At 41.5% G+C, this 20,418-nt stretch overlaps 1 protein-coding gene across 2 annotated transcripts in view; it reads left to right on the forward strand.

Annotated features, from left to right (window-relative positions):
* Window positions 1–14,125: 14,125 nt before the first annotated feature.
* LOC147424648 (C2 domain-containing protein / GRAM domain-containing protein) overlaps window positions 14,126–20,418 on the forward strand; it is a 191,197-nt gene continuing 184,904 nt past the window's right edge. The window contains exons 1-2 of one of the 2 annotated variants that reach the window (XR_015186499.1): window positions 14,126–14,673; window positions 14,774–14,827. Coding sequence is in view for 1 of the 2 variants with exons in the window: in XM_086500762.1 (XP_086356888.1) it covers window positions 14,467–14,673; window positions 14,774–14,827 (261 nt within the window). In the remaining variant the exon portion in view is untranslated. The remainder of the gene's footprint in view (window positions 14,674–14,773; window positions 14,828–20,418) is intronic. The other variant, XM_086500762.1, reaches the window with a different exon arrangement.

Below are 20,418 nucleotides of genomic sequence, written 5' to 3' on the forward strand. Positions count from 1 at the left end.
TCCTCTCCTCATCAAGACGATCATGTATCCAAAGCCAAGAGAAAATCAGGACACAAACATCCACATTTGGCTTAGAAGAAAGCATCCCACATGCAAAGAATCAAAGAAGGAGGTATGATCATAACCGAGTAGGGGGTTTGGAGCGAGCCTTTTTTCCTCTTGGAGCAAGCTTTTTCCCTCTTTTTGCTTAATTTTCATATTACAATTTTTTTTTTGCTCCGAACCCTTTTGGAGTGAGTTTTTTGAGCGAGCTTTTTTTCTCTCCCTCTCCCTCTTTCTCCCTCTCCCCTCTCTCTCACTCTCATTCTATCTCCCTCTACCTCTCTCTCTCTCTCTCTCTCTCTCTCTCTCTCTCTCTCTCTCTCTCTCTCTCTCTCTCTCTCTCTCTCTCTCTCTCTCTCTCTCAAGATGTCTTGCTCTTGTGCATGCTAGCCAATTTACAATTTCTTGATCAAAATAGTACATTCTAGCATAGACATAGAGAGGTAAGCATTCATGCAAATGCCAAGGGTAGCACAATTCTAATTATATCTCAAGAATCTTTTCATAAATCAATAAAGAAATCCTCTTTTGCTTATATGATTTATTTCAAATAATCTAACGAAGAACAAGTTATCCTCTTTAAAATGCTAATCATTTTAAGATTCTAAAAGTGATTCTTGTGAGCGTGCTTCTTGTTTATTAACTCTATCCCAAGAAAACTCCCTCCTTCTCGAGCAGAAGATTATCATAAGACTAAGCTTTTTCCTCAAAGCTCTCCTCCTAATAAATTATGCTATCAAGTCTCTTATCCACAAGTTAATGAGCTATTGGAGAGGGTATAATAAAACCAAGGTCATCTCCTTTCTATTCTCTAGTACTTTTAGTGCAAAAGAAGGAAATGATTCATATCAAATGTGTGGACTATCGGACTCTAAACAAAATCCATGTTAAGAATAATTTTTTAACTCCAAGGATTGAGGATTTGTTTATCTACAAGGCTAATCATGTTTTAGTAGGATTGACCTTAAAAGCGGTTATCACTAGAGTTGAATAGCACCAAAAGGTATTCATAAACTACATTGAGAACCATTTTTGGTTTATATAAATGTATAGTGATGCCTTTTAGACTCACTAATGCATTAGTTACATTTAAAAAGGTGATGGATAAACTCTTTTATAAGCATAGGGATTATACAAGAGAGTTCTTTGATAATCATGTCATTATTTTCTTTTTAAGACTATTGATTAGCACAAGGGTCACTTGGGGGCATTTTTTAAAGCATTGCATGACCATAAGCTCTACATTTAATAGCAAGAAGAGACAATTCTTTCTATAAGAGATACAATATTTGGGGCATATCGTTTCTCAAGATGGCATAAGGATGGACCCACAAAAACATAAGGTGAAAAGAGGAGTGGCCCTCCCCAAAGAATCTCCATGAGCTTTAAAGTTTTATTATGATGTGTTCTTACTAGTGAAGATTGATAGTGAAGTTTTCTACAGTAGCCGGTCAATTTCATGATTTAAGAAGGTCAATTATGAAGCGACAGAAAGAAAGAAAGAAGCTTTACAAATCTCAAGCAAAAGCTTATCTCTCAATCCATGCTAGTACTACTTGATCTCACAAAGCCTTTTGAGATCCATTGTGATGCATGCAATGATTATTTGGGAGTTATCTTTCTACAAGAGGGTCATTCTATAGTCCATAAGAGCTTTCACCATCATCAAGATTATCACATCCTTGGGATATATGAGAAAGATCTTCAGGTTGTCATCCATGCTCTTAGCTCTTGGACGCGTTACCTTCATTTATCATTAGAATGGAGCATTCAAGTATTAAGTACTTCATGACTCAAATGAATTTCTCTAACAAAAAGGTGAGATGTGGAAAATTATATTTTGTAATTCCATTTTCATATTGCTAAAATTCCTAGCAAGCACATGCAAGCAGCATTCGCCCTTTTTCATGTACCTAAATTTGATGTTGTGTCTATCATAATGATGTCACAACGATTATAGATGACTATGACACAATTCCATACTAAAATGAATTTGTTGTTAGAATTAGGGTTGCAGGAAAACACACACAGCTTGGAGAAGATGAAGGAAGCTCAAGGCACACAATAGAGAGTATATTACTTAGTGTGCAATGAAAAGATTAGATAACCCTGGAGTGATGGGCATATGTACAATGCACGGGGGGGAAACAGCTTCTAGTGAGGGAAAAAATGCCCCGGCAGTCCTAAGTGTGTTCACACACACATGTATATGGTAACAAATCCCCCTTGGAGTGATGCGGTGAACGAGAGATGACATATAGAGTATAGGGAAGTTCCATGCCCTGTGAGGACATGATCATTCCACAAAGGGGACTAAGCTCAAAGATTTGCGAAAAGTTTCAAACTTCTCATGAGACGATGCCTTTGTGAAAAAGATCTGCAAGGTTGTCCTGCGTTGGCACATAAGCCAAGCTGATCTCCCCTGCCCCTGACATAGTGGTAATGCACCTCAATGTGCCTTGTGCATGCATGAAAAATTGGGTTCCTCACAACTGCCAATGCGCTCTGACTGTCGGTGTAGATAGTATTGGCAGTGTCATATCAAACACTCAAATCAGCCATAAGGCATCTGAGCCATACACACTCAATTGTAGTTGTGAAGATTGCCATGTACTCTGTCTCACAACTAGAAGTGGCCACATTAGGTTTCTTCTTGCTCAACCATGAGATACATGAACTGCCAAGCATGAAACAAAAAACCACTTGTGGACACTCACGTGTCAGAACAACCAGCCCAATATGAGTCCAAAAAAGCATGTAAGTATGGCGAAAATGATCCCCCCTTGGGATAAAACAAGCCAAGATGTAATGTGCCACTCAAGTAGCGAAAAATCCTCTTAACAAGTGCCAATGTTTAGACCCCTGGGCTATGCATGAATTTGCTAACGTGTGAGACTCCAAATTGAATATCCGGCCTCATGTTGCATACATAAGTAAGGCAGCCAACAACAGATTAGTAAAGAGTGACATCGACATGATCATCAACATCACGAAGACTCAATTTCAAACCTGTTTCCATAGGAGTGGCAATTTGTTTGCAATCCTCAAGTCCAAACTTACATAGCAATGTCTCTATGTAACTTGTTTGATACAAGGAAATACCACCATCACACTGCTTAAAATGTATGCCCAAGTAATGATGCAACAGCCCCAAATCTTTCATCTTGAAAGTAGCATTCAAGTCAGCCTTACATTTAGCAATATGTCTCTCACTTGGTCTAGTGATCAGCAAATCATCTACATAGAGAATGACAATGAGAAGTATATCACCCTCACGCTTTACATACAACGTGATTTCTATTGGACTGTTACAAAAGCCTCATTTGACCAAATGAGTGTCAGCCTTCTCATACCAAGCACGAGGAGATTGCTTCAACCCATACAAAGCTTTCTTACATTTGCACACTTTATCTTCCTTTCCTTTATCTTCCTTTCCGTTACGTAAACTTCCTCAAATATTTCACCATTCAAGAAAGCGGTAACAATGTCTGACTGATGTACATCCCAACCAAAATGAGCTGCCAATGCACATAGAAAATGCACAATAATTATTCAACAAGTGGGAGCAAAAGTCTCTTCATAATCTATGCCTTTTTTATGTGCATAACCCTTTGCAACAAGTCGAACCTTATAGCAATCAATCACACCATCTGGCTTTGCGTTTCAACTTGTAAACCCACTTCGTACCAATGGCCTTTTTTCTAGGAGGACAATCACATAAAGTCCATGTGTCATTTTCTATAAGTGCATCATATTCTGATTGCAAGTAGCCATCCAATTTTTTGGATTATGTGCTTTATCAAAAGACAAAGGTTCCTCAACATCACATAAGCTAGACACAGCCAAAGCATAACAATCTGATGCATAAGATGCACGGCAAGAACCTGAAGGAGTACGACTAGACAAAGGTGCATCCAATTTACTGTCACGTAAAGTATGCACCAATTATTTAGGCATGCCTCTAGCTTGCTTATTCTCAAGCCTTTCCTCATCAAGTACATCATGTACATCTGCATCAGTAATAGGTTGGCTGTAAGATTTTTTGAAACCCCCATAAGCTGTATATTTGCCTCATTGGAATTTGCATTCGAACTTCCACCACTGAAAAGAGGCAACAAAGTGTCATAAATGTCATGTGAGCTTACATTATTGTCTCTAGTACAGCAAGGGCTGAACATAATCTTCCACAAACACAACATCCCGTGAAAACAAGATACGCTTTGTTTGTGAATGATACAACCTGCTTTAAGCACTATAAACAACAAAAATACATTTGACAGCCTTATCATCCAGTTTTTTGCGTTGCGTTTGTGGCACCAAAGCATATGCCAAACAACCAACAATACGCATGTGCTCAATAGAAGGCTTTCTATCATGCCATGCTTCATAAGGAGTCATAGACTGCAAAGGTTTTGTAGGACACTTGTTAAGTACATAAGTGGCACAGATGATGGCATCAAACCAAAATGAATGTGGAAAAGCTTGACTTTTGACCATACATCGTGACATTTCCGTAAGAGACCTGGTTTTTCTCTCAACAACAACATTTTGCTGAGGTGTATACGGAACTATACATTGGTGTTTTATCCCACGACTAGCCAGAAATGCATTAAATTCATGAGACATATACTCCCCTCATCAATCGGAATGGAGGGTGCCCTTAGTACATTTTGAGACATTTTCAGATAGAAATTGTTTGAAGCACATAAACACTACGGATTACCGAGTCTAGCAAGTGCAAATACAAACAAAAGATTCTTCTTGATCCCAAGTACATACAATGCATCAACAAAGTGTGAAAGAACTGTCATTTGTAGCAGTAAGCACAATCTGTCCAACTCTTTGAGCCGGATAAGATGCATTGTTGGCGCAAGTGACTGAATTTCCATGAGGGACAAACTCAAGAGATGTAAACAAATCATGATGTGAGGTAATGTGCTTTGTAGCACCACTGTCAAAATACCACACATGTGAATTTGTACCAACTGACATGCATGCATCATGGACAATAGGATCATAAGTGCACTATGCATTAAAAGTCCATTCTGCATCAATATCAGCATCACAATCTCCTTTCAAAGAATACTCAACAATATTTGCATTTTTAGTGGAACCAGCATTTATAGTGGAACCAACCACTTTTTTTTAGCGTCTTTTGCCTTCAACTTAGGACACTGCGTGATCAAGTGATCATTAGCTTTACAATAAAAGCAATGCATCTTCTTTTTGCCCTTTTCACCATAATTCCCAAACAAATTGCTGCCATCAGAAGCATTAGGAACAAGTGACTTACCACTCGCATAAGAACCATGAGAAGTGGCTACATTGATGTTACTACCTTTTCTTTGAGCAACAATAAAGGCATGTTCAACTGCACGTTGTCAAGTCCTGTTTTTTTGGAAATTAACTCTTGCAATAGCAATGTGCATAATGCATCATCAAACTTGACAACTTCTGGATTTCCTTGGGTCATAAGTCCCCAAGTACTAGCAAAAGCCTGGTAAGAATCTGGCAAAGCATTAAGAACAATCTGCACAAGGGAACTATCAAAAATGACTTCACCTAGTTGCTCATTGATATCCTTGACACAAGGTCATGCTACATCATATAAGCCCACATAGGGTAATTGTTCCCATCTAGTCTATCCTCAGCAATAGCAAACATCTTGAACACATTTGTGTTGTTGTAAGTTAGAGTAAATGCTACACCTGATGTGAAAACTGCATGAAAAGTGGGAACAACACGTGATTTATAGCACAAACCGTAGAAGACTATAAGGGACCCATTGTGCAGAAAATGACATTGACAGAAATTTTATGCAGTACTACTTGTAGTGGAAACGGAGGCCAAAATGAGCCCGAATAAAAAATTTGAGCAGACTAAGCTCTAAGAGCTTACCCAAAATATTTATCAAGTTGCAGACACTCGCCAAAGCTCACAAAAATTGGAGAAATTGAGCATGCCTGTCCTGGAGCTCATGACGACTAAGCCCCAGAGGATGCAACCTGCTCTGATACCAATTGTTGGAATTAGGGTTACATGAAAACACACACAACTTGGAGAAGATGAAGGAAGCTCAAGGAACACAACAGAGAGTGTATTACTTAGTGTGCAATGGAAAGATAAGTTAGCCCTAGAGTGATGGATGTATAGATAATGCAGGGGAGAAAAAACCTCCTAGTGAGAGAAAAAATGCCCCGACGGTCCTAAGTGCGTTCACACAGATCACTACCACATGTATATGGTGACTTTATAATTTGACAAGAAGACCCAAGATCCATTCACATTAAAAGATGGTTTCTTCTCTATGACAATAGATTAAACGTCACGCAAACTTTAGGCAGGAAATAAGCGAAGAGTCACATGCCCCTCCTTATGCACATAAACATGGTCAGCCACCATTCATGCTATATAGATGCATTTTTATTGGCCATTGATGGAAAATGATAGTTCAAGCTATTAATCACTCAATTCATGAAGGTCTAAGCCTTCATAATTTGCAGTAATTGATGAAGAGCTCTACATAATCCAATTTCTAATCTCATGTATTCATTAATAAGTTTTAATGAAGAATTCCTTTTGAGAGGGTGTTTGCCAAAACCTGTCCTCTATATATGTGTCAATTGCTCAAATTTTGTTTTTGATGCAAGCTAAATTTAGTTAATTCACATAAAATCAATTGCAATTGTTTCATGAAATTGTGCATGAGGCTATAAGGCCTCAATACTAAAAATCATAAATGATGATATCGCATGCTAATAAATGATACTGTACATTCACACTTTTGTTGGTGTCCTAAGCTTACAAGAGATCATTTTCTAATGTGTTTGGATTGCAAGTGTACAAATGATAAGAAGATCGTTGCATCCTCATGGACAAAGTTGTGTAGCACTTATGAGAAGATAAGTGTTACATGCTCAAAAGTCAAACTTGGATGAGAGAGTGAAAGCTATATGTATGTTATGCTTATTACCTTTGTCATGGGACACATGTTACTGTTGTTAGTAATTCTACTCTTGTTAATGATATTGCGATAGTTGGGAGCTTGCTTTCTAGGATATTAGACAATAGTATGTGGATCAAGGCAAGCAAAGTCTCACCCTCAGTGTTGACCAAGGAGAAAGCAGTTTAGGTAAAAATCTTGTGCGACATTGAATGGTTTCACTATAAGAAAAGGGTAACATCAAGAATAATTGCTATAAGTGGAATGAAGAGAAGAAGAAATAAAAGCATGAGGATGGCAAGAAAGAGGACAAGCATAAGGCCAATGGATAGGAATAAATGATGGTAATATTGATGGGGATATTCACACCTCACCTACCAAATTAGCAAGATTCCACAAAAATAGCAATTGTTTGTGATTCTATAATTCGCAAGTTTGGGACAAAGCTCGTTGATGCACTTTATAAAACCCACACACTAGCTTCAACATGCAACCTCGAGGAAAGCTATGTTTGAAGTTTGATGCTTTGCCTAAACATGATGGTCATATTGGTGATACGTGTCCATCGCATGGACTCTACCTATGTGGGTGGAATTTCAAAAAATATGTCACCATCAGAAGCCCTAGGAATCTCATTCACCTACATAACCTTTTCGATAACAAAAAAATCTTTGCAAGAGTATTCTTCATTGTGCAATAAAACAAGATCTCAATGTTGCCCTTTTGAATTCCTATGCATAGCAAAGTGTGTATAACGATTATTCCATTCCATCCACTATTTATTGGGCTACTCAAAGCTATGACAGTGGACGTACCCGGTCATGAAAAATCTGGGCTATCCATTATAGCATATGACACTCTATGCATAGCAAAGTGTGTATAATGATTATTCCATGCCAACCACTACTTATTGCGCTACTCAAATCTATGACAATGGATGTACTTGGTCGGGTGAAATATGGGCTATCCATCATAGCATATGACATTTTAAAAGCTTCCATAGTTTGTTTCCAAAGATGCACTAATCTTACATTTGCTTGACAAGATCTCCTCGAGCATGTACCCACCTTCTTCTAAATGGACCCAATTTGAATCAATACAACTTCCCCTTCATTTGTTCAGCACGTTCCACCAAGAAGCTTCCATATATTAGTATCTTACCATTAAAGAAATGGAGAGTCTTCTCATAGTTAGGGAAGATTAAAGTACAATCCATGAATAATAGCTAGTTCAAGAGCAAATAGATTTAGAGAGTGCTTAAACTAACCCAGAATGAACATAATGTTGCTTAAATACCTAACCCCATGCTACCTAGCCATTAGAAAGGTTTTTAAGATTTTTTATTTTAAGTAAAAAATGTCGGAAAAATATCCCCACGTCTCTCCATTTTTTGTGTCTTATTTTCTTTATTTTGTTTTTATTTAATATTCTCTTAATTTTTTCCTTTCCCCTAATTTATGCCTAATTTTCCTTTGCCCCATCCCATTATTATTCCCTAATTTATCTATTTTTCCCTATTTCACCATCTCCCTCCCTCTCTTGTTTTTCCCGTAATCCCCCCTCCCCAATTCTTTTCCTAATACTAGTACTATTCACGCCTCCCCCCCGCCCCCACCATCCGTTTCCCTATTTTTTTTCCTAAAGTACCTCTATTCTTCTTTGATTCCACCCCTAATTCCCTATTTAACCCCCCCCCCCCCCCCCCCCCCCCCCCCCCGTCCCTCCCCTTCTTTTCTTTTCCCCTCCTACCCTCTCTCTCCCTCACTTACTTTCCCTTCCCTTTCCTCCCCTCCCCCCCTCTCTCTTCTCTTCCCTCCCCTCACTTCCTTTCCCTTACCTTTCCTCCCCTCCTCCCCTCTCTCTTCTCTTCCCTCCCCTCCCCTCCCACTTTCCCTCCCTCCCTTGCCTTCCCTTCCCTTCCCTACCCCCCTCCCCGGTGGCCTACGCCACACCGTAATACACCATAGTACAAGTGGCATGTTTCATGTAGGCGGCCCTACCACATTTTCTACGAGGGCACCGTAGTACATACTACATGTGCCACCAACTAGGGCCCAGGTCGTTGGAGTATGGATTTTTGCCCATGAGCAAGGGCATGACTCATAGCCAAGGTCCTTGGTCCATGGGTAGTGGCCTTCAACCCTAGTCCTAGCTAACCACCAAAGAAGTGACGAAAGGATAGACGATCGCCCTCCATTTACTGTGAACTAACAACTACTGCCAAGTGGCACCACCAATGGTCATATCCATGTGTGCGCACTTCCTCCCTTCCCTTATGGCCTTTCTTACACTCTCTCTTGCTCTTGCACCCAAGCTTACACTTTGTACTTGGTCACATAACTGTTTCAAACATGGAATCAAATAGTGGAGACATGTGTACACATACCAATGTTGGATGAATGCCACCAATCTGGTAGATATCTACAACATCTCTTTGTCTTGTGCTAACTGGTAATACCAAAGTATGCCAAGGGGGATCAGTATCTCATGTGCCACACACAAAAAGGCTCATATCAAGTACAAGAAATTTTCAACCCATGGCCCTCTAGAAGAGTCTCTTGAAGGGAGTCTGAACAAGTAATGGATTTTTTTTTTTGGAGTAGCAAGCAACAGTCATATATTTTTAAAAGCATATGTACATGTTGACATGGCCTTGAAAGAGATTCTTGTTCCGATGGTAGAGAGGCCATTCTTTGCATTGGTTGTCCCTACACTTGTATTTGTGGCAGTTGGAGAGGTATGTCGACTGCAAAGCGATGTGCATGACATTTTTCTTGCAAGATAGTAGTCCATGTGCATATTTCTGTTTGCACTTCCATTCTCAAATTGGTAAACAAATTGGAGAAAGGGAATGCTTAAGAGATTGTGTGATCTTGAGGTGTAGGATTGCGGGTCCCACATTACCTTGGGCTTTGCAAGCATATTGCCAGCAACACTACAACAAAGGTGCTCATGAGATAGAAGAGCCAAATGTGGGTTTTGCAAAATTTAGAGGAGCAGCCCCACTTTGCATGCACAATGTGACGTGATTTCTACATGTGCTCATGCATCAATCACAAATCTTGGTTGTACGAGGCTTGGACATGACTCGGTCATGGATTGACAGTTGATTGTTGGCATGGGTTGCTTCCCCGCACCTAACCATCCTAGCGATGCTTGTGTGAAATGTGTGTGTGTGCGTGTGTGTGTGTGTGTGTGTGTGTGTGTGTGTGTGAGAGAGAGAGAGAGAGAGAGAGAGAGAGAGAGAGAGAGAGAGAGAGAGAGAGAGAGAGAGAGAGAGAGAGAGAGAGAGAGAGAGAGAGAGAGAGAGAGAGAGAGAGAGAGAGAGAGAGAGAGAGAGAGATATGAGACATGGCTATGTCTAGATGAGTGGATCCATTGAAATGATGGACATGAAATTTGGATCGATTGCCCCTAGTTGTTGGACTATCTTGATTCATAGTTCTTAGAGGAGCGAGAGGAGGCATATCATGGCAAGGGTGTGAAATTAATGGTGAAATTTTTGTTGAATGCAATGGTAATAAACATTTGTCTTTAGAAAAATACAAGAAGGGTGGAAGAAAGGGGCAAACTTCTATTGGAACAACCAATCAGCCCAAAGATGCCCTCTTCCCAAACACTAGGAAGAAGGGAAAGGGGAAATAGAATATCAGGAGTACAAAAAAGGAGCAAAGAGTGAAGGAGCATGCTCCGAGTGTGACAACTCCTATCACCACATGTACTGCAGGGAGCAAAGGCTAGGAGTGAGCCACTCTAGGGAGTTGAGGTCTAGGGGGTCAAGGCCAGCCTGGGCCCCTCCAGGAAGTAAAGGGAGACCCTCTCCAATTGAGCATCAATGTCATTGGATTGTTGTGTTTTTTTCTTTTTTCTTTTGTGTATGTGGAGGGGGGGGAGTGGGTGACACATCTTGTTATTTCTATTGGATCTCAAAGATTTTTGTTTCACAGTTTGTTCAAGATGATACTTAGTGGCAAGGTTGTACATGTACTCTCTATGCAATCAGATGTTAACATTTTTTATTTGCACTTTGTTGTTCAAGACGACATCAACCATTTTCAATACACACTCTTCGATCTGATGAGCACCCTTGCATAAGTTTCTAAACCATATATCACGCTAAAAGAAATTAAAAGGTCTCCATGTGCATAGCTCGTTTGGTTTTTCTCTAGTCTTTGTAGGATATTGTGAGAGAAGTAATGTTTCCTAGGATCTCTAACCTACTCCAAGTGCATGTATCCATTTAAATGGCTTGGAGTGTGCATCTAGTACACCAAAATTTTCAATGCAATGCAAGCTGAAGCTAGGCATAGGTGGTGTTCTGGCATGGAACTAATTCTTCCTAGATCTTGTGGAGAGTGTGTTTACTTTGGCAGGGGAGTTCATGTTGTTCAATGGCATCCTTGTAGTAGCATATTGAGTATATAATTTTCGTGGCGTGGTGACAAAGACTGAGACATTTCACTCTCAGTGTTTGTGCATGATATGTCTTTGTATTCCAAATAGGATGCATGCCACCATCATCAATCTCACAGCTATGGTGAGTATTTGATCTTAGATGTCCTCTACGATAACTATTGTTTGTTATATGTGGTTTTTTGGTCTCTTCTCAGGTGTCAATTGTATTGAGATTTGGAGTAATCAACTGTTATCGTCTCTTGTAAATAATCAAAATAAGATATCATATTGCATGATTAGACATAATCAAATTGTCAAAAATAGACAACTGCATGCGTGAACAACCACTCAAAGAGAGAGCTCGAAACCAACATAATGGCCTTCTTTAATCAAGTGAACGGTTTCAATCATCTCATTAAAGAAGTGTCATCTTCTTCCTTTTTCAATATCTCTTCTTCATCCTGAAGACGCATTGCAAAAAGATACAAAGCTCTAAACAACATGTACATTCTTCTTTGAAAAGTTTTACCAGCTAGAGTTGATGCATGGTTTATCCACGGAAAATAACTTCTTCATCGTCTTCTTCGAGATTAGTGAGAATAATTGGCGAGCAAAGATGCCGCGATAGAAAATATTAAACCTTGTAAAAACATGAAAGCGATACCATGGACACATAGAGCTTGAAGAGAGCTTTAAGTGAGTCTTGAGCAACATGATTTTGACAAGCATAGCTCAAGTTATGACAGCATGTTGGGGGTGTTACGAGACTGGGCACCCTCTTGTTGCATGTGGTTAACTACAATTGGGATAGCTGGAGTGTAATGGGTAATACTGTGTTGTCTTTCTATTTTGTTACTAACGATGAGTTGATGACTTGTAGATTGGAGTCTTGTGAGTTGAGGAAAAGGCATCAGCAATAAATAATTTCATTGGCCATTTGCACAATGTTTTTAGATTTTTTTAAATCAATAAGCCACTATGACTGCTTTGTAAATAGAATAGCAAGAAGTCACCCCAAGAGGGTCATGCAATAAGTGATATGCTCCACTCATAACTAAAGTGGAACTAACTATAAAAGAGGGGCCTCCAATTTTTGGCACCAACAAGTAATATCAAATATTAAATACCAAACTCCACAAGAGGTACCGTGGAGTTTGGGGCTACAATCTTTAGGCCTTTCTCGTGTAGATGCTCTCAATTTTCCCTTCCTCTCTCTTATACTATGTTATGTTGTACTGTGTACATCTCCTCTCTTACTCTCTTACACTCTTTCATTATCAAGCTTGTGTGTGCGTGTTGTCATAGTCTAGGTGTGTGTGTGTACTTGAGAATTGGAAGAGATGGTGAGAGGTTGACAGTGAAGTGTGCAAGCAAGATTGAAATTGGAAGCATTCGTTCTACCCATCTCCTTCCCAGCAGGGGGGAGGGGGGAAGAACATTATTTTGGGAGTTTGTTTGCTAGATTTCCAAAAAGCGCTCACAAAAAAAAAACATACTTGGTGGGTTGTAGTATATCTTATGTGGTTGATGGTGGCTGGTAACAACCCTTTTACTTGCCTACTTGGTGGTAGTCTACTATGGTGACTTGTATGGATCTCTTTTATGGGATTGGTAGGTTAAAGCAATTTTTATGTGATATTCATTGTTGCCAAATTTTACATGGATTCGGAAGCCTCTCTTTTGTTACCCATAAACTTTTTTCTTCCTATTGTAGACATTACTCGATGAACATTGTTGATTCTTTAACAATTTGATATGAATATTTACTGGTGCATTAATTGAAGGTACTTGCATGCCCATAGTCATGAAGTGTATTTGCTTTGTTCTTCCTATTGTAGACATTACTTGCTTCTTTAACAATTTGATTTGAATCTTAACTAGTGCATTAATTGAAGGTACTTGCATGCCCATAGACATGAAGTGAATTTGTTGTAATATACACCTAGCTATTTTTTAAATAAGATACCGTCCATGGATGAACATGTGGGTTTTTTCCAACTGAAAGAAATTAGAAGACATGAGTAGCTTTGATTGGAAGGATACAACCTACGCAAAAGAGGCAACATTTTCCTTGAATATAGCTTAGTAACCCCCCTGCAGGAATAGCTTTGACGTTTGACAGGCTACTTTTCCTCATTTTCTTACAATAAAGTGTTGCCTCTCGCCAATTCCTCCACTCACCGATGGAGCGACTAGGCTGTTAGGCTTGCTCGTGTTTGTAAGAGTATTGTCCTGCTTAGCATCTCCAAGGGTTGCAAGGGCATGCGGTAATCATATCCTCCAAGCACACTGAGTGATCATTTCTGTGAATGAATGTTTTGGACATGAAGTGTATCGGCAAACAAAGATAATTTGCACTATTTTTCACCATCCATAATCATCATGGGAATCAACGCTCAGTTATGTAGACTTCTTTTTAATTTTTTAATTTTTTTTTATATAATCATAAGCGCAAAGAGATTGTATTAGATAAGCAAAAAAGTTACAGACGGCCATACTGGCAGGCTTAGCCCATTTACATCATACTTCATGTCCTGATCACAAATAACCATAAGGAGGCTACTCCTGTACAAAAAGGGACTAGTAACATGTCGCAAGCCCTATCCATCCACCTCTTCAATTTCTGCATAGAGCCTTTCTAGGTAGACTTCTACTGGCTATGTTCTCTAAAAAATCATTATGAGGTAAGCTTTGTACCACTTAGTCCCTAGGCGGTGGGTGGGATGGAGCTCTAAGCAAAGCCAGACCACAACAAAAATGTTGATCTTCAGTGCTCAGCCTTCTTAATTGCGAGATTCGAACGTGGAACGTTTTCCGGGAGAGGACATGTAAGACGATTTAGCTTCCCCGCAGACTACACACAGATCGATCCCGGCTTGCAAAACTTTCTTCTGTGCAGCACGACCTGCCGGGAGACACACAAACAGTGCGCCTATCTTGCATAGAGGGATAACAGAGACAGCGACCCGAAGTGCATGATGAGGCTTGATTGTCGCAAGGCGATGCTTATGCTACCCATGCTCATTTTGGACCTTCTTTGAAGCTCTTTCACATGGTGTCTGCTGAATTTGATCACAAAGAAGATCATGGATAGTGTAGTGGAGCGCGCTCTGGTGATTTTGGTGCCCTCTTATGGCGAGATACAAGTTTCACTGGCTGCGGCCGTGTTGGTTGTTGTACTATATTGCTTCTTGCAGCATGTCACTGGTGGGATGCCTGGAGAAAATGCAGCCACTTTGAGTGTCGATATTCTGCAGGGTGGCAAAGGACCCGTTCAAACAAACTTGCCTGGGGTAAGGCAGGATTTGATGATGAGTGTCTCATTTACGTGGTGAGTATGGTATTCTTTGCACATTCAAAACTTTCCTTACAACATACTTTATTGTGTTGCAGCTCCAAGGAATTGGGAAATCGGAATGGAGGAGTTCTTTTGTTTATATGATAAAGGTAAGCACTCTCTTTATTCTATAGTATTTGGCTTCACTTTGGGATGTTGGAAATTGTTCGCACGAGCTTCTTCTCTGAAACAGTGACTAAATTATTCGTATCTATCTTTACAATAAGTTTGCCTTCTGTTTAGTTAGTGAGTACTTAAGTTTTTCCAAATTGCAAAGCAAGATTGATTTAGAACAACACCGATGCTGTCATTGACTCCTTCCCGACATAACTCTCCATATCAATCCTTGTGTAGCTGTGGGGGGGCGGGGGGTATGGCGAGGGCAGCAGGGGGAGGGTAGGCGAGCAGGTAGGTAGGGGGCAGCAGGTATGTGTAGATATGGCGAGGACAGCAGGCAGGGTAGGTGAGCAGGTAGGGAGGATCAAGGTAGGGGGGCTAAGCTGGAAGGATGAGGCAAGGGAGCAGGTGGGGATGGGGCGATGGCGAAGGCTACAGGGATATCGCGTGCGGCCAGACCATTCCAACTTCCAAAGTCTTGCCCGGTGGCCTATTCTTAAAGAGGAGTTACCACCACCTTATGGGCCCCAATTGACTTAAAGACAATAAATCAAGTAGGACCAATGCACACACATAAATCTTATGTGCAATCAAGTGATGACGTGGCATTGCTGTACGGATCCCCTGCAAAATGCGTTGACATGCTGACGGCAGTCCGTACGGAATTTCGCTTTACATTGACTGTGCCCACTCTCTATGGCGAGGGCGGTCTACTATTGATTGCACAAATCTCTACAATGCTTGGACTTGCCGATGTTGTCGACGACGACGAGACGGTTGAAATCTGAAAGCGCTACGGGCTGAAATCTGCAAATCTTTATCTACTGAATTCTGACTCTATGTCGGTGATGATGTCGATGACGACAGTACGTCGATGACGCGCTGAAAACGCAGATGCTGAAATCTGTGTTTTCCGGGCTGAAACTGCAAACTACGCGGGATCTGACCGTGCGGCGAGGATCTGCTGCGGGAAGGTGAGATCTGCGAGGTTCGGGACTTCTTATGCGACGTCTGACTGCTGAAAATTGAAAACGCTAATTCCAGGGCTGAATCTGTCGCGAAGATCTGCAAAAACTCTAAGGTTGATGTGCAAACCAAAAATGCTAGGGCTGAAAACTGACCATAGCGGGGAAATCTGCTAACGCTAGGAAATCTGTTGTGTTGCTGTGGGAATCTGCTGACGCTAAGGCTGATCTGCTGTCTACTGTCGCCGGGAATCTGCAAGCGCAAAAACGCTGGCTGATCTGGTGTAAATGCTAGGCCTTTTGTTGAGAGAAAACTCTAGAGTTATCGCGGGGGTTGGTCTTGCTGAGAAGTTGCCTGTTGAGCAAGCTGCTCTTGTTGCCTCTTCTGCCAGAAAGTGCTAGCGCTAGGTTTGCTTATATACAAACTTAGCAAAATTGCCCTACCTACTTTCCAACAAAAGTCACTTAAAAATAATAAGTGAAAAATGTCAAAAATAGGGAAAATAGGTCTATGCACTGTAAAAATGCTACTGATGGGATCTGATTGGAATCTGATGGTCATGCTGTGTGCAACCAGAGGATATGCATCTAAATTAAGTGTCTGGACATGTACGGTCTGCGAACAGACTCACAAAAGTGCCAGATTACTTCCTATTCTAGACTGACTTGACTGAACTGAACCTTGGTCATGTTGTACCTTGTCCACGGACACATAGGGTTGGATGTGTCACGTGACATCCCCTCTTTCAAAGTGAGGTACAAGTACCGAACTGTATGGTGTCGAGGGAGTTCGTCAATAGCATCCGGAATCCTGGAAGGGACTCTTCGCCGGCCCACTCTAATGTGTGGGTCGTGCGGTACTTGAACTTCATAAAGGTCTGCAATGCTTGCTTCTTTGGGTTGCGCCGAAAGTGACACAAAGTCTTCTGTGGCTCCTTCGATGCTTCAACTTCGTCTAGAGTCGTGTTTCTTTCTTCTTCAAGAATCTCCATGGCTAAAAATTCCTGAAACCACTTCCAACACAAAAACATGAACATACCCATTCCATGTAAAGTGACTTGAAAAATATCGTCTTCCTCAAAGACTGTGCATGCAATGCAAATGAACCAATAGATGGAGTGCCAAATCGTTCACCACACACACGTAAACAATGAGATCGAATCTTGTCTTGCTGATCTAAATCAATCAACTGTGGCAATTCACAACCGAAATGCCCATGCTTGGTGCTTATACTTTCTTGTGCTCTTGCTACAAATGTGTCATGCCAAGGCAGAGACATGGAATGTGACTTCCTTACATACATACTTTTCAGCTTTTCATGAACAATCCGCATACATTCGTGCTCATTCATGAGTGAAACGTGCTCAACGTATAATATGTCATGCTTAGGAAAAGGGATCACATAAACACGCTGATACAGTAAACGATCACGAATGAAACACGCGAACAATGCATGCGTACTAATCATGCGAACACATAATACTTCCTGTGAGGGTTCTTTGGACCGAGGCTCGAGAGCCAAGATCGGTTCTTCCTGAGGGGGTTCTTTGGACTTAGGCTCGAGAGCCAAGATCGGTTCTTCGTGACTGATCGCATCTGCAATGAGGTTAGCTTCACTAGAGAAAGTATCAACTAACACATCATCCTTGTGAACAATCACATCATCTTCATGCAACTCATCATGCTTGTGAGAAATCACATCTTGATTATCATGCAAATCATCATGCTTGTCATTGTCATCCAAATTATCATGCTCATCATCATGCAAATCCTGTGTCATGCTTTGGAGAAGAAGAGACTGAGAGAGTCTCCTTTTCCTGATTCTGTTCAAACTGCGTCTGCACAATTGAGAAGAGTCGCAAGAACTCTTTCATGTGTTGGTTGCTCTTCTCTTTTCTTGCTTTGTCTTCCAAGCGGGATTGGATACTTTGCATGGAGGTGATGAGCATGGCAGTGGTGAGGAAGATTTTTTCCACCAGGAGGTTTTTCTGACCCTCCCCCTTCCCCATCTACGCCAAGGATTGCACCAAATCCTATAGAGGCTTTGGTCAAATCGATGATGGACATTGCTACACCAAGAAGCGCGACGCCAAGAAAGACGGGACTTCTTGGATTGCGAGCATGAGCAAGCGCGCTTGGCGGCCAAGGAACGAAAAGAAAGGAAAGCGCAAAGAAAGGCAGCTATTGAGCGTGAGCGTGAGCAAGCACGCTTGGCGGCCGAAGCAAGAAAAGAGGCGGCTGAAGAAAGACAGGCAGCCATTGAGCGTGAGCGTGAGCAAGCGCGCTTGGCGGTTGAAGCAAGAAAGGAGGCAGCTGAAGAAAGACGAGCGGCTTTGGAGGCAGAGCGTGAGGCACAGAGAGCACAATGCATGCAAGAGTTGGTCCAACAGGTTCTCACCTCGAAACATGAGCCGGCCAAAGATGTTGGTGGTTCATCAAGTGGTGCAAGTCGAGATTCGGACTCCAACAACCCCGTCATTGAGAAGCTGACTTTCAGTAAGTATGACGATAAGATAGATGCTACTATTATTCATTCTTGGTTGCATCAATTTAATGCTTACTTTGCGACAACTAAGAAAACAGGAAATAACAAGGTTTTGACGGCAGCTATGTACCTTGCCGGTGATGCGAAATACATTCGGATAAATAGAATTTATCACTTATTATTGAAGCCAAAGGATACAGAGAAATAGATAGAGAGAGAGAAGATCGACACAGTACTGGGGACCAGAAGATGGGCTGCCCCCCCCCCTCCCCCCGTAATAGTATCTTTATTACTGAGGAGAAGTCTATACAAGCACTTGAACCGAACGTATTACCACGTTCGTTCTAGAATAAGACTTGATGGTTCTCGTAAGCTTCAGCTTCCAATTCCTAAGGCAAAACCCTATTCCAAGGAACTTCCCGTTCCTTATTCCAAATCCTTGAGAACCAAGGTTCTTGCCTCTGGACCTCACCTTCCAGACTCGGGGCATGACATCCTTGCAACTCTCTTTCCCAACTCTGTTTCCAGAGTCCTCTTCCCGCAGAACAACTCTGCTTTCCCGGACGCGAAGTCCTTACTTGGGAATCTCAACTTCCGGATCACAACTCAAGAGACTACCTCTCTCCGATCCGTGGATCTACTTCCCAAACTTGGGTACGAAACCCTTGGGCTGATCTGGCTCTAGTCCCTAAGAGCGCTTTCTCCTGCAGAGGCTCATGCCTTCCTCTGCTCCTACTCCCTCACGAAGAGGAAGTACACCTGCAATCAAATACTCAAATATCATAACATGAAAATCGTTACCTTCAAAGTCTCGACGCTCGAAACGCAACTCGGTTCTCGAAAAAAGAAATTCCCCAGAAGAGATCTCTACATAGAAAATCCTCTCTTCCAATCCTACACACAAAAGAAGTGTGTTCTCGGGTTCCTTCTCGTAAATCAGCCCCGTCTACGACGCTTATGGGCTGAAAACAGAGAAAAACAGCAACTTGTCGCGATGGAAACACGCTTCGTAGGCACTTCTTCGCGAGGGAACTCGCGCACTGGGTCTTGGCGACATCTGGTACACTTGGGCAGCCATGGGCATCACCGGCAACGTCTTCTTTACGGCTGAAATTTGCAGTAGCATCTCCTCCTTGCAAAGATTGGTCCTCCCCTCTGAGTGAGGGCATGTGATGCTTTTATAGCTCCTAGCCACGGGCACGAATAGCTGCTCACGTAGAGATCGCGGCCGTTTTTTTTTTTTTTTTTTTTCGTTGTTTTGTCAGAAAAAGAGAGAGAGAAAACGCTGGCTAATCTGTTGCCTTATTTATCAGATGGCTGCCCACTTATTAAGTAGGCGGCCGGCGTATTTTAAAAATAGTCCGAACCTGCCCAAAAACTCAATAAAACCTTATAAGTTAAAAACAATGCTTTCACAGCACTTCCCAGGCGTCCCTGGATGAATCACATGCACAATTGGAATGCAAACATAGACTTTCTCGCGGGAAAGCAGATGCTTTCCCGAAAAGTAATCCCGCTTTCTCAGAAAGCATCTGTTTTTCCTCAAAGTTTCCTCTGAACCCATCTTCATTCAAGTGCTTGCTTTTTCCTTGTGCACAATTCGAACACAGTTGGGAATTTCCTCTTGACTATGGATATCCCCTTTCCGATGCACCGTCACCCACCTTGTGACGCATCAGGAATACCCATTACCTAGTCCTTTCCTACCGAACTTATGGTACAATCTCCTTCACGATGCTCTATGTCACCCATCCTATGACGCATCAGAGATGTCCGTTCCCGGATGGTCGGATACTTCTTTCCGATGCTCCCTGTCACCCATCCAATGTGACGCATTAGAAGTACTCGTTCCTGGTGGCCTTACAGATATTCCCATTCTCAGTGCTCCCGTCATTACTTTGAATGACGCACTAGGAATACTCTGTACTCGGATGTCTCTAGCGAGAAAAACCCTCTCACTTAAAATTCCAATAATTCATTTATAATTATTTTTCCTGGTATTCCAAGCGAGAAAACCTTCTGACTTATAAATCCAATAATTCATTTAGAATTATTTTTATGTCAGATAAAGCCAATTTAGCAACAGCAAGAGGCACAATTGACCGCGCACCTAGAGGAAGCCGAGAAAGGCACG

Source organism: Adiantum capillus-veneris, chromosome 25 (assembly GCF_014529385.1).
Source record: "Adiantum capillus-veneris isolate H3 chromosome 25, ASM1452938v2, whole genome shotgun sequence".
Lineage (NCBI taxonomy): Eukaryota > Viridiplantae > Streptophyta > Polypodiopsida > Polypodiales > Pteridaceae > Adiantum > Adiantum capillus-veneris.